The sequence below is a fragment of the Silene latifolia genome, chromosome 3 (genome assembly GCF_048544455.1).
Source record: "Silene latifolia isolate original U9 population chromosome 3, ASM4854445v1, whole genome shotgun sequence".
In the NCBI taxonomy this organism is placed as follows: Eukaryota; Viridiplantae; Streptophyta; class Magnoliopsida; order Caryophyllales; family Caryophyllaceae; genus Silene; species Silene latifolia.
This window is the reverse complement of record NC_133528.1, coordinates 12,663,113-12,677,257: the sequence shown is the minus strand read 5'-3', so window position 1 is coordinate 12,677,257 and position 14,145 is coordinate 12,663,113. Positions and strand designations below refer to the sequence as shown.

Genomic DNA, 14,145 nt, shown 5'->3' with positions numbered 1-14,145 from the left:
AACAAGAAAGTCCAAGATGATACGAGCCATGATCAAAGACAAAAGGCTCAATCAAGAGAAATGACTAAGAGCAATATCCAAGATGAAAGAGTCAAAAGAACAAAGTTTGATCAAGCATGTCAATATCCAACGACAACGTTATCCTTCAAAACCTGATCAAAAATCTGAGCAGTAACCCAAGATATACCCTAGACCAAGAATCCAAGTCTGAATCAAGAACAAGCCTGGAATCAAATGCTATACAGAATGCTGCTGAAGTCTAGGTAGAATCGGAGACATCGATCAAGATGGTCATCTAGCACCCCCACTTAGCCTTTCACACATCACACACCCTAAGTCCTTCTCGAGACCGTTACAGGGAGATAGTTAGGAATTTTGAGAATCCTCTAAAGCTTGTCAAGTATACCCATCCTTTAGGGCCAAGACATGGAAACTTGATCCCACGTCATTTTAACCTACCTTTATGTGCTCAGGCTACATCAAGCCAAGAGACTCCATTTCCAAGCCACATTACAAGCCATAACCTCATCAAGCCTTAACTCCACAAAATCAAGCTCCAGAGATTTGTTCATCAAAGCCTTTTATTACCAAGCTCCACATTCCAAATATCCAATCCAGTTTCACCTTGACCCATACACGGAGTCTTCAAATACTTTGCTACCTAGGACGGGACATACCCATATCATCCTTAGGGTCCACTATGTGTGCTCACATGACAAGGAAATTTTTACAAACTTAATTACACCTCTTTGGTCTATCATCAAAGGGAGTTATCTCAAATCGATTCTTCGAGTCACCAAAGGAATATTACCCTTGTGACCCCTGCACTTTAAGGTCCTAACAACATAGCTTAGGCACACACCTGAACTACGATCTGGTTTGATTTCACCTTTTCAGGTGGATACGTAGGCAGTCCTTTCTTACCCAAGAAGGATACAACCACAACACCCAAACAAAATTAACCAAACCTCAGAACTACGATCTGGTTTGATTTCACTTTACGTGAATACGTAGGCAGTCCTCAAGGACACAACCATCCCCACTTCCAACTTTCAATCTCAATTATCAACCACCTCAACCATCAATAACCAACACCTCTATACTGGGGGCTCCTTATTGTCGCCCAGTCTCTTTTTTACCAAAAGTCCAGAGTCATCTTCTCATCCTGGGGGCTTCTCTTCCAAGATGCCACCCTTCCTTTGTTCCTCTAAGTCTAGCTAGTACTCGGTCCGGACAATGACAAAGGTCTTAGATCGATTCTTCAAGTTATCGTGCCTCAAGAGGGGTCTCTTTTACAGCAAACGGTGGTGAAAGAAGTCCTAGTAGACAGATGATCCATGGCTCATGCCTTGCCTTTATATGCCTTCATCATTCTTGCAATTCTTCTACCTTTGGAATCGATACGCATTGTCACCCACACTTGGCTAGGGGTTGCGCATACTTAAATAAAGTCTGTCAGAGTCATCCCTGTGTCACGTCAAATCTAAGTCTACATTTCGCATCACGTCCATATATGGTATGTGTCATGTCAAGAACTATTTCTAAAGCCCATTTGAATATGCATAACGCATTACAAACGACAAATTTATTTGAGCAAGTTTTGAATAAACAACTTTTACAAAACCTATGTGTCTCCTCATTCGAGGTCCATGTGATAATTGCTTACGTGCATATGTGTTTATGTTCTATTTGCATATTAGATTGCATTCTTGTGTGGCTAATATCCATGCAGGTAAGTATCAGAAGCAGTGCTCACTCCAACTGGGGCTTCACCCAAGTCTTCATTCTCCCAGTAGCAGAAATATTTTGCGATTTGCTCACTCAAGATTTCTTCCATGACGATCAAGATGTTCCTAGTCGTCAAAATATTTGTCCCCAGTGCAGCAGTATTTTACAGTATTGCTCACTCAAGATTTATTCCATGACGATCAAGATGTTCCTAGTCGTCAAAATATTTGTCCCAGTAGCAGATATTTTTACTGATGTTGCTCACTCAAGATTTATTCCATGGCGATCAAGATGTTCCTAATCGTCAATATATTCCCCAACAAGAGTTCGCTTGAGACCGACACAAGCAGATTCAACCTCGAGTTTTTGCCAGAGTTCGCTTGAGACCAACGCAAGCAGATTCCCCAGCAGTTTCTACCGACGTCCTGCTACCCTCTCAATATTATTGTTTCCTCACGGAGTTCGGCAATGGTGTTGTTCTCCAGAAGTTCCCAAACCAGTGCCTCCTTCCTTAGGTTCGTAAACCCAAAGTTAGGATTCTTACCCCTAGATTCTTAGATCCCAAAATGGCCTCCTTTAGGTTCATAAACCTTTAAGCTCCCTAGGATCCCCATTCCTTTAGGTTCATAAACCTTTAAGCTCCCACACCAACGACCTTAGGTTCATAAACCCATAAATCCTTTTGGAGTTCTCATACCTCAGAAAGCTTGGATGCATGTGTCCAAAACAACAATTAGTAACCCAGTAGTTCCTAAACTTAACCCTAGGATCCCAAATCCTCTTAGGTTCACAAGCCTTTAAGTTCCCATACCAGCCGTCCTTTTAGGTTCATATACCCAGGTTCGCACACATAGCTTCTTTTTAAGTTCCCAAAATCCATAAAGTTCATATACTTATACCCCTTAGGATCATATTCCTTTAGGATCATCACTTCCTTAGAGTTCCTATACCCAAACCTTGGTTACCCCTTAAGTTGAACTTACTTTTAGGCCTCCTTCCCGTCGATGCTTTCCTTTAGGGCCCCATACCCTAGCACAATCCCTATATATCCTTTAGGTCTTACCCTTAGCTCCTACGCTTAACCTTAGCTCCTACGCACCTCCGGAAGCATCTCGAGAAAGAAGTCTCAGGTATGGTCTCCTCTTATGGCTGGCGAGCCTCCTTACGTAGTCTAATGGACTTTAAACGACCCTCCCCGATAGTCGACAGACTCTAAAATGTTCCCGACGATAGGTCCTTGGCTCAGACCCCTTGAGCCGCCTCGCGTCGCCATAGTCGTCAGGTTGTAATCTTCGATTGACCTGATGGCTATACTTTGACTTTCGCTTTGTCCAAGCCTCAGTCAAAGTGGGGGCTATGTAGACACCTCGTTTCTGCACCCCTCGCAAACCACCCGGTGATGATTGGGCCGCATGTTTGATACGCGGAACGATTTGTGACAGTTCGTAAGATTATCGTCAAGTGATTGCTCAAACATTAATGTCTACCTCTTAGTTGTCATCTACGCGTCATTACGGTCGTTTTGGCAGTAATTAGAGTACATTTGGAGTCCGGGTCAAAAACCGTCTTCACTTCCTAAAACCGTCAAATCCCGAGTCAAAGCAATGTGCTTGTCTACCTAAGGTTGGGATGTCATAAAATGTTGAGATTATATCTCATTTTGAGTCTCATGTTACCTCATTAGTCTAATCTTAAAGTTTACATTACAAAATGTGCATTTCATTTAGCTAAAATGACAACCCAAACTTTAGGCCCGTTTTACGAGGTCATAACGGATTTTTTGGGTCAGGCCTATTTCATAGAAAGTTCTAGATCTTTCTTTTAGCTTTCCAACGCCACCGAAATCACCTTAATCCGAGTCTTGTAGAGAAAGTTATGCCTAAAATACGACAGGCTGTCAAACGCGTTTTCTACGCGCAGAGGAACCTACCCGGGAAAGGACGCGGAAGTCTTTGCGCCTCTTCCAAGGGACGCAGCACCTGCTGCGCCTTTTCCCAGGGCTTTCTTTTTGTCCAAGTTTCCGTGTTTTAACCTAAGTCGGTTATTTCCGGATCTTTCCTTCCGTATCCTAGTCTTACCATATTCCGTCGCGTGATTAGTATAAATAGGAGCCTTCGCTCCTCATATTTCTCACGCGAGTGTCCGCCCTTCTCTTCTCCCTTTGCATTCTAGACTTCGTTCTTACTAATTGGCGCCTACGTGCTTGGACTTCCGACCACGTAAGCTCGGATCTTCCGGGTACCAGCCTCTCCGTTGCATGACCGACCAATTTGACCAACTACACCAATAATCAACCTTAATTAATCAATCGTTTTCCTCTCACGAGGGCACTCTCTTTGCATTCGCGTCGAGCATCACTAATCGATATCTTAGTCCTTCTCGTTTCGTCAACATGTAAGTCTGAGGGTGTATAATCTCTCTTTTATTTATTGTATTTTATTATTGTATCATCATTGTAAGATTTACGTCGAAAACACCATTAAAACCGATTTCTAAAACCGTCTTAAAAACCCTTTTTACGGATTTTCAGAAGACTGACCGTCGAGAAAAGACGCAGCAACTGCTGCGCCTCTTCGAAGGAGCGCGCTTCTGCTGCGCCTCTTCGTGAGGCTGCCGCGATTCTCGCTTCTTTTCTTCTTCCTCGTCCTCTGTAATTCGCTTCTTTTTATTTGTTATTTGTTTGTCCGTTAATTCTTTGATATAATCATCACTGATAATTCACATGTATATTGTATCTTATAATTCATCATTCATTAATATGTTTTTATCATCATAAATCCGACTTAAATCCCAAATAATCCAATATTTGCGGGTTTTCGTCATTAAATTCAATTCCGGGTTGTAGAGATTCAATTTGTTCATATTGAGTTTCTGGAATTCGTCTTTGATATAGTTTTCATCCGTTTATTATTATATTCGTCATATATCATCATGTTTAGACTAGTTAATCGATTTCAATAGAGGACTCATTCATTAACATCGTTCCATCATGTAATTAATTCGTTTGCATCCGTCTCATTCATGCTTTACTGCTTTTATGACCCATTCATATGTCAAATAACCTATTAATCACTTTCATCCGAGTAAATATTATCAATCAATCATTAAATTTACCAATCGACATTAACGGTTTGCGATTCGGCTTCTACGGCCAGAACTCACCCTTGGAAACAGACGCGCGTCTGTCGCGCCTCTTCCGAGGGCGCGATCTGCTGCGCTGTTCGAGATGGGTTACGCCTCTGAACTCCTTTTCTGCCTTGACGTAATTAATTAGGCTACGTATTAATTAACTAATATCCGTATTATCACGCTAATTCCTGTTCGTTAATTTATTTGATTCTTTTTATTTTTATTCTTGTATTCCTTTTTTATCAAATTATCCGTTTTAAAGGTATTTTCGACATAAATCGCCTATTCCAATGTAATTATTGTAATTTTCTTTTATTGTATTTATCCTATTTCTTGTATGTTTTCACATATAATTGAACTTAAATCCAACTTCGACATTAATTGCATGCTAATTAATTGTTCACCGACTTAGTTAAATTCTCACATGCTAGGATTAATCTATGGATGTTGCATTGCATGCATATAGCCGACGATATATCAAGTACGAATAACTTCCCTAATCATTAGTAGAGGCCGCTATCGAGGCGGGCGGGATTAGGTGTTCGATCAAAAGAGCTTCCTAATACGTACCCTCACCCCTTACTCCAGATCTCCGTGAGCACCCGTGTTCATTGGCATCCACGAGAGTCATTCTAGACATAGAATGCTAAGGGTAACGATTGCTTAGTGTTCATGTCACTACTTTGTGTCTTGACATGACACGAGGTATTCGAACGGTTCCAATTTCCCATAAAAATTGGTGGCGACTCCATACAAAATGCAAACGCTTGTGTTTCGTTTCTCACCAAGCGCCCCCGTGGGCGGCCCGCTGTCCACACACGGCAGTCTCTGTCAGCAAGCGGACGCCGGCTCACACTGTCATACCGACAAGAGCGGCAGTCTCTATCAGCAAGCAGACGCCGGCTCACACTGTCATACCGACAAGAGCGGTAGTCTCCATCAAGAAGCAGGCGCCGTCGCAGTCACCCCAAGTAGTAGACGCCACGGCAGTCACCCCAAGAGGTGTGACGCCGTCGCAGTCACTCCAAGTGGTAGACGTCACGGCAGTCTCCATCAAGAAGCAGGCGCCGTCGCAGTCACCCCAAGTAGTAGACGCCACGGCAGTCACCCCAAGAGGTGTGACGCCGTCGCAGTCACTCCAAGTGGTAGACGCCACGGCAGTCTCTGTCAGCAAGCGGACGCCGGCTCACACTGTCATACCGACAAGAGCGGCAGTCACCCTCAGGAAGCAGACACCGCGACGGTCACGACCCGCGCAGCTGATACTCACTGAAACGATCAAAATGCCTTGGAAGCGTTAAACACAATTGAGGTACGCACTCTAGACTGCCTCGGCCAGGCCGAGGCGGGAGCAAAAGAGACGCTCAATTAATAGCGTAAGAAGACAACTCAGACGAAGACGAGAAAAGACCTCGGCCAAACCAGAGGCAAAGTAAAAACGCTAAATACAGCTGAGACGCTCAACTATTAGTGCAAGAAAAAGAAATAAGGTAAAGACCTCGGCCAAAGCCGGAGGCGGAAGAAACGAACTCTTATTAAAAGAAATAACAGGTTACAAGCGAGGAGAATGCAGACGACGGCCGTCCCCATAGGGATAAGCCAAAACACAACCTACCAAAGTTATACAAGTACAGGGAAAAGAAAAGCAAAAAGTTACAAGTATGTCATTTGGAGCACCAAAAGATGGCAGGGAGGAGGGGCTTAATAGTTGGCTCCCGAACAGCTGAAGCCATCCGAAACGCCGGGTGAGCCCGGTGACAACCGCCCGTCTCCCTATGTCTCGTTGTTTGCTTGCCATCGGCGGCGGTAGCAAGATCTTCTTCGATGGGCAACCCAAATAGCTTTTCCTAGCGGCCTCGGCTTCAGCGGCCTCGGCCTTAGCCTCGGCGGCCTCAAATGCCCCCTGCCCTCTCGGCTTCCTCCTTGGCCGCCTTAGCCTTCTCAGCAAGAGCTGCTTCCTCCGCGGCCGCCTCTTTCTCTACCTTCACCCTCACCGCCTCTTTGGCCTTCTCCGCCACGGCCGCCTCCTTAGTTTCGAGCTTGTCGTCAAACAGCTCATTAAATTTGCCCCACGGAAGGAACCATCAAGAGGGAAGAGCTCCCAATCACTTCCCCGGCGGATCTCGGCCGGATCCCGAATTCGGCGCACATGTTAGGGAGCATGACGGTTTGGAGCATCTCAATGTCCTCCTCCTTTTGTCGATGATGGCCTCCTTGCTCCGAATCACCTTCCCCGGATCTCGAAACCGGTCCCCCGAATTCATTCCTCTGCTTGGAAATAAAGGTCGGCGTGCCTCGAACAAGGTCACACTTCGCCAAAGACTTTGCAACTTCGGCCACAAAGCAGCTCCTCGCCTTGGCTCTCTCGGCAAGGACCTCCTTTTCGGTCCTCCCCGAGTTTTCTCTCGGCCAAGAGCGCTTTCTCGATCCCCCTAAGCCTCTGCTCATTGAGGAGATCCAGCTTCGCCTTCACGGCCACCTTCTTAGTGGCATTAAGCTCAAAAGCGGATTGAGCCACGGCTTTCTCCTGCTCTATAATATGAGCACCGGCCAGCTCGTTCCACCTCGCCAGCCTCTTGATCAACCTCGCGCTTTCCGCTACAAGCTGGGAGGGGGAAACCTTCTGGGATGAGGAGTCCGTGGTGACGTTTTGATCACCAGCCTGTAGCTGGGAGGGAGAAGCCTTCTGGGATGAAGGCTCAATGATGACGTTTTGATCACCAGCCTGCACGGGGTTCTCCCCCACTTGCTGCCCAATAAGAGCGGCGGCCGACAGCGGCTGATCTACAAAAGTTAATGAAAGCATCAGTGTCAACATGTATAGACATACCAAAAAGCCTGTCATCAAAAGCATAATGAACCGGCTAAAATCTGAGCCACAGGATAGATCCGTACCGTGCTTGGCCTTCTTGGCCGGAGGACGCATTTCCTTGCCGGCAGCAGAAGAAACCGCAGCAGTAGAGGCTGTCTCCTTTCTCTTACGGACAAGGGGAGATCCCTCCTCATCAGAGTCCCCTCCATCGGTGATATCGACGATCTCCACCGTCTCCTTCTGAACAGGGGGGATGGAAGGTGGAGCTGATGTCGACGCCACCGTCGCCGAAGACTTTGTTTTTCGCGTACGGCGCGGCATGTTACTAACAACCTTCGCCTGGGACTCCACCACATTCAAGCTTTTCAGCTGCTGATCCATGAGATCATTCGGCGACGTCCTGCGGTCATGGGTTAGAGCCTTGGGATGCAAGTTAGCAACGGTTTTATCTTTGTGCAGCCCCATTCGCCGGAGGATATCCTCAGACAGGTCCGGTCCAAAGTAGTCTGCGAAGGAAACAAAGCAAAATTTAAGTAGAAGAAATAAATCGAAGTTCAAACAGGAACTTTGAGAGCGGTGATGGGCCTCACACCGACCCCACTCACCCTGTGCCAGGGCCGGTATGAGGCCGACATAGCAGAGCGGCTCATCCTGAAGAATGATCTGCGTTGGGGGAATCCATCTTCTCGGCACCCCACTCTTATCCGCCTCAAAAAGCCTCATCGCCAGCTTCTCATCCTCCTTAAGGTAGACCCTGCTGGCATCCATCTTGGGCTTTTTGTATGAGACCCATCTGTCACGCTCCGCCTTAGTCTCACACCGCAAATTAACTTGGTGCTGGAAGGAGCGGGGCAGCGGATAGTCATCCGGCACCTTAACGTACACCCACCGATCTCTCCAATCCTTGCAAGAAGTAAGTTTGTCAACAGAGACATAACCCTGCTCCATTTGCACACTGTACCATCCGACACGGCCAGATATTGATGGCCGGAGATGATGAAGCCGGCGGAATAAATTCACCGTTGGGGCCTCTCCCTTGAAGAGACACAGCCAGACAAAACCGACTATGGTCCTCATTGCCAACGGGTGCAATTGGGCAAGGGCAACGTTCATGGCTCTAATGATAGCCATAACGTACTCATTCAGCGAAAACCGGAGCCCGTACTCCAAGTGCCGCATGTATACGCCGGTGTAGCCCGGTGGAGGGCAACAGACGGCCTGACCCTCCTCAGGGATAACAATTTTGTATTCCCTGCCAAAGAAGAAATGGCCCTCGAAAAATGTCTCGCCGGAACAACTGGCGAGCTTATGGGTCCAAGCACGGTCAAGGCGGACCTTACAGGCGTCGCCGTGATCCATAACGTACTGCCTCCCCTCATTAGGACGAGCCTTTTCAGCATCATCACCAAAGTCATCATCAACATCATCTTCATCCTCCCATTCCTCCAAAATTTGAGGATCAACTTCAGGAGAAGGAGACCTAGGGCCCCCCGGCGTCGGTTGACTAGTACCGGCACCAGCAGAAGACATGTTTACAGCAAAAACTTACAAAGTTAAAAAGTTGGAAAGTTTGTTTGTTTACCTTGAAAAAAAACACTCGCCGGAGTTACAACTCTGAAAATTAGAAGACAAAGAAGCCCTTAAAAGTTTAGAGAGAAGAAAATTTTGGAGAGAATGAAATTGGTGGCCAATTTCACGGACTAACTGCCCTATTTATAGGGAAAAGCCCATGAAAAAGGACCAATCAGGGCACAGCCCATGAAGCGTCAGCCAATTAGCGGGCAGACACGTGTCGGACATGCAACCATGGAATGTCAATCGTTGCAACAGTCGAACGTCAATCAATGCAACAGTGACCAAGCGTCTTCAACACGCTTATTCATACCTCCTTGCCTATTCACCTTCCTCAACGAATTCCCAAGCACCTGTTCTCCGCCGGCCACATAATCAACCAAGCTAGGTAGCACCGGCCGGGGGCAATCAAAAACAACCGGCACTCTATACCCTGGTCTCGGCCAGCGTCACCTTCTTTTCCACATCGGATGCCCTTTACACATCCATGTGGAGGGGGGATATGGTACGGCCTAAGCAGAATCGAGCCAAGGTAGAAGAGGCCGGAGCAATAGAAGAAGCCGATGGAACAAAATTTTGCAAAATTACTTGCGCAGAATATACGCTCAAACATACATCGGAGCCCATACCACGGCATAGACTACGCTGGGGGCAAATTGATGGGGCATATTCTGCACCGCTGACCAAGTCAACATATCGAGCAAGGTCAAAGATATCCACAGCAAGTCAACGACTTAGACAGCCTAGCCGATGCAGCCCATCGGCCTGTCTCTTGGGTCTCGGCCAGGCAACTAGCCAGCCGGGACACATATCCGCGTACTCATATCCAAAGCCCCTCGGCCGGCCTGCCATGGTTCCATCGGCCGAGGGTATAACGGTCTTTCCACCTGCTAGCCACTTGGCCACTTGGCCACTACGTGACAAAAGGTGAAAGCCTATAAATACTCCTCAATCCTCATTGAGGAAAGGATCCACAACTTAACCTAAATACACTATTCATCTGGTAATATCTTCCTTATCTCTCTACAATACATACTTAGCCAAGTAACACAACTTAATCCTTTAAGTTTACTGACTTGAGCGTCGGAGTGAGTACGCTTGGCACAAAGTCAAGCCCTCAGTTCGTTTATTGTTGCAGGAGAGGCCGAGAGGAACGATTAAGGCAAGAAGGATTCAACTCAAGACATCATTCTACAAACCACGGGTGGTAACAATACTTGCTCTGGAATTACACCCGGAACAACATTAAACATACCTTAAAGAGAAAAGTGTAAACTATTGACCGAAATGGAGGTGAGTAGACTTATTTTTCTTTCTTGTAGAACAAGTCCTCAAATCCACGAGAGAGGAATGAGGATCATATACCATAGTAACAATAATGTCCAAATCAAAAAAAAAAAATAATGTACGTAGAAGAATTAGTCAAGTCATGTGTTAATTAATTAACATTTTCTTCATTCCGTATAGTCATTAGTCATTACCTACTATAAGTAAATCAATTCACTTCGTCATCAAAGACCAAAAAATAATGAACGAAGTACTCCGTATACGTTTTTTCACACGGTAATTCGACTTTAATCACTTTGCGACCAGTTCAATTCCTCAATAGTTAACATCTCAAACTATAAATACAGATTATTCAACTTCTTACAGTAGTATCAACTCTCAAATTTCGATAATATAACAACTTACATAAACACTACCAAAACAACTACCGTATAATTTAATTTGGGAAGAATGGCACCTCAAAATCGTATAATTTCAGCATTTACTTGTCTCGTTGCACTTATATCACTTGCTTGTGCTACTGATCCCACTCAACTACAAGACTTTTGTGTCGCAACAAATGACCCGAATAAAGCAGGTAATAATCTATCTTCAAATATTTATATCGGTTGAATTTGTGTTTACTGATTCCAAATAATCTTATTTCCAAATATTTGTGTCGATAATATAACTGACATTGTTGTTTACTTTTTCTAGTGATTGTAAATGGACTCTTATGCAAGAACCCAAATGAGGCGACAGCCGATGACTTTTTGTTCAAAGGGCTAGACGTTCCGGCCAACACTAACAACAGGCTTGGATCCGGCGTGACTCTAGTAAACCCAATGAACCTCGCCGGACTCAACACCCTTGGCATATCCATTGCTAGGCTTGACTTTGCACCATACGGGCTCATTTCACCCCACACTCACCCTCGCGCCACAGAGGTTTTCACGGTCATGGAGGGTACTATCTACGTGGGTTTTGTCACCTCAAACCAGGCCAATGGAGGCAACAAGTTGTTCACAAAGGTGCTTAACAAGGGTGACGTGTTTGTCTTCCCACAAGGCCTTATTCACTTTCAGCTTAACATTGGCAAAACCCCTGCAGTTGCCTTCTCTGGGTTGAGTAGCCAAAACCCGGGTGTGGTAACTATTCCTAACGCGGTGTTTGGTTCCGACCCACTTATTTCTGTTGATGTTCTGTCCAAGGCTTTCCAGCTTGACGCTGGCCTTGTTAAGTATCTTCAATCCAAGTTCTTCATGGCGGCCTAATTAACGAAGACTGATGACTCGACTACTTAGCATATGTTTAACTCTACTATTATTTAATGTATGATACCGATTTGTAATTCATGTTAAAATTATTTCTTTCACATTCTAATGCAATTGATTGTATTGTTTTAATTAGACTAAGATTATTTAGGCAAACATCAATGAAATTCGGATTAATATGAGTTTATTATTTCAATTAGCAACAAATTAAATGATCATACAATTCAGACAATTAATTAATACAAAATCTGGATCGAACAACATAGACAACGCCCAATTAAAGTAAATGGAATTTAATTTCAGTGTGTAGCAATAACAATAATCACAATTAGGCTGCTGCTATTACACTAGATTGCATACACATACAAAATTAGGGCATAAATCCTAAAAACAAGGGTAAACCCAAACAATTAGGGCATAATCGTATTCAATTAGGGCATAATTCAGCAATTTACATAAATGTATAATAATATCCATGAAATTAATTAAACCCTAACAAGAACACCGTTAACAAGTTTGCAGAGGACATAGACAGTCGGTTGCTCATACAAAGGAGAAGAGCATTGATAATTGTGGTAGTCTTCGTCCGAAACTGAAACAGAATAACTGGAAGACCAATTAGGAACATTAGAAGCCTCTGACGAACAGCAACTCATCGCACTGGAATCCGACTCAGAAGCAGAAGATTGATCTTCGTCAGAGACAGAAAGCGAAACAAAGTAATTGGAAGACCATCTTGCTGTTGGTTTCTTCTTAAGACTGAGTTTTCTCGGCGGTATAGATTTCCTTGCAACAGCACGCTGGCGTTTGAGTGGGAGCACAGTCTTGGAGGAGCAAACAGAACGGTGAGCAACCTTTCTTAGAGGCTCCCCAGGGAAGTAATCAATGTACCCGGCTTTCGATTTCGCAGCTGATTTCGTCATTGTGGTGATAATATAACTACTCAAGTAATAATGTATTGTAATGAAGATTGGATTTGGGGAAAATTGAAGGGAAGAGAATCAGAGAAGATGAAGGTAGGAAATTAGGGTTACTACTTACTTGTTGATCAAGGTGTAAACAAATTCAAGTGAAAGATGAATGAAATTAGGAAAGTGGGAGATTAAGAAAGGTAATTATATGAACGGAACAACGCGGTAATTTTGTGTTCGGAATTCGGATTATAACGGACTGATGCGAGCTGTCAATGGTTTATGGAAAGTTGTTTTCTTATGCCGCCCATATTACCTGGGCCGGTCTTTTTTATTGGGCCTATCTTACAACACTTATTCCACAGTCCGGGCTTTTTTCTTTTTTTTTTCTCTCTTCTTCTCTTACTTTACTAGTTTAGATCACGTGCAATATATGCACGGTATTTATAAAATTTTAATTTTTAGTGCACTACGTATTATTTATGGATTTAAATTGATAACTTAGTTATTTTTTATGTTTTTCATCTTCTTTTACCGAGAAACTAATAATGTTATTTTTAGAATCTTTTTATTATTAACAATTTTTGTGCAACTTCTTATTAGACCTGTACTCGAGCCGGGCTAGGATCGGGCCGGGCTGGCTAGGGGGTGGGTCGGGCTCTCCGGGTCAAACCCGGCCCAGGCCAGGGAGAAGAGGCAGGCTTGGCCGGGCCGAGCTGGGATATGCTTGGCCCGGGCCAGGACCAGAGGCAGGCTAAGAGCGGGCCGGGCTGAAATTTCAGGACTCGGGACAGGCCAGGGTTAACGGCGGGCTAAGGCCGGGCCGGGCCGGGTCAGGCCAGGTAGCATAAAATAACGGGCTAGGCCGGGCCAGGGTCGGGCCGGGTCAGCCCGTCCTGATGGCCAGCTCTACTTCTTATCAATAAAAGTCAATGAATTTTCATCGTACAATTATTTTAAAAAAAAAAAGTATACAATTTTTTTATCATATGAGAATGGAGATAAATTTATGCAAAATGTAAAATATTTATGCAAAATGTGAAATATGGAATGTTTCAAATATTAAATTTAAAAGATTGTGTCATTAATAACCTACCACACCTATAATATATGCTAAAAATACTAAACTTCATTTTAGGAAATATGGTTTAGGCGGGAAAAAAAAATTCACCTATCTATATATTATATATATATAAGAGAGAGTTTTTTCGAGCGATCTGAGAGCGTTCACAATATCAAAAATCAATTTAGGAAAGTATCATAAATAATAATTTTTGATGTAAAAAATAAAGTGGAAAATCTTTTAATTATTATAATATATATATTTCCTAAATTATATTCAAGTGATATTTCCAATTTTTATATCAAACTTTTACATTTCACTTGGCAAAAAAGTATCGTTAAAAAAATTATTAAAATAATATAATTAGCTTCATGGTAAATAATGTTATCA

General features: G+C 44.1%; 1 protein-coding gene across 1 annotated transcript; it reads left to right on the top strand.

The window, feature by feature from the left end:
- Positions 1 to 10,978: 10,978 nt before the first annotated feature.
- On the top strand, positions 10,979 to 11,783 carry LOC141648687 (germin-like protein). Its single transcript, XM_074457409.1, has 2 exons — positions 10,979 to 11,105; positions 11,225 to 11,783. Exons 1-2 carry the CDS (start codon positions 10,979 to 10,981, stop codon positions 11,779 to 11,781), a joined length of 684 nt encoding a protein of 227 aa, XP_074313510.1. The 3' UTR covers positions 11,782 to 11,783.
- The last annotated feature ends 2,362 nt before the right edge of the window (positions 11,784 to 14,145 follow it).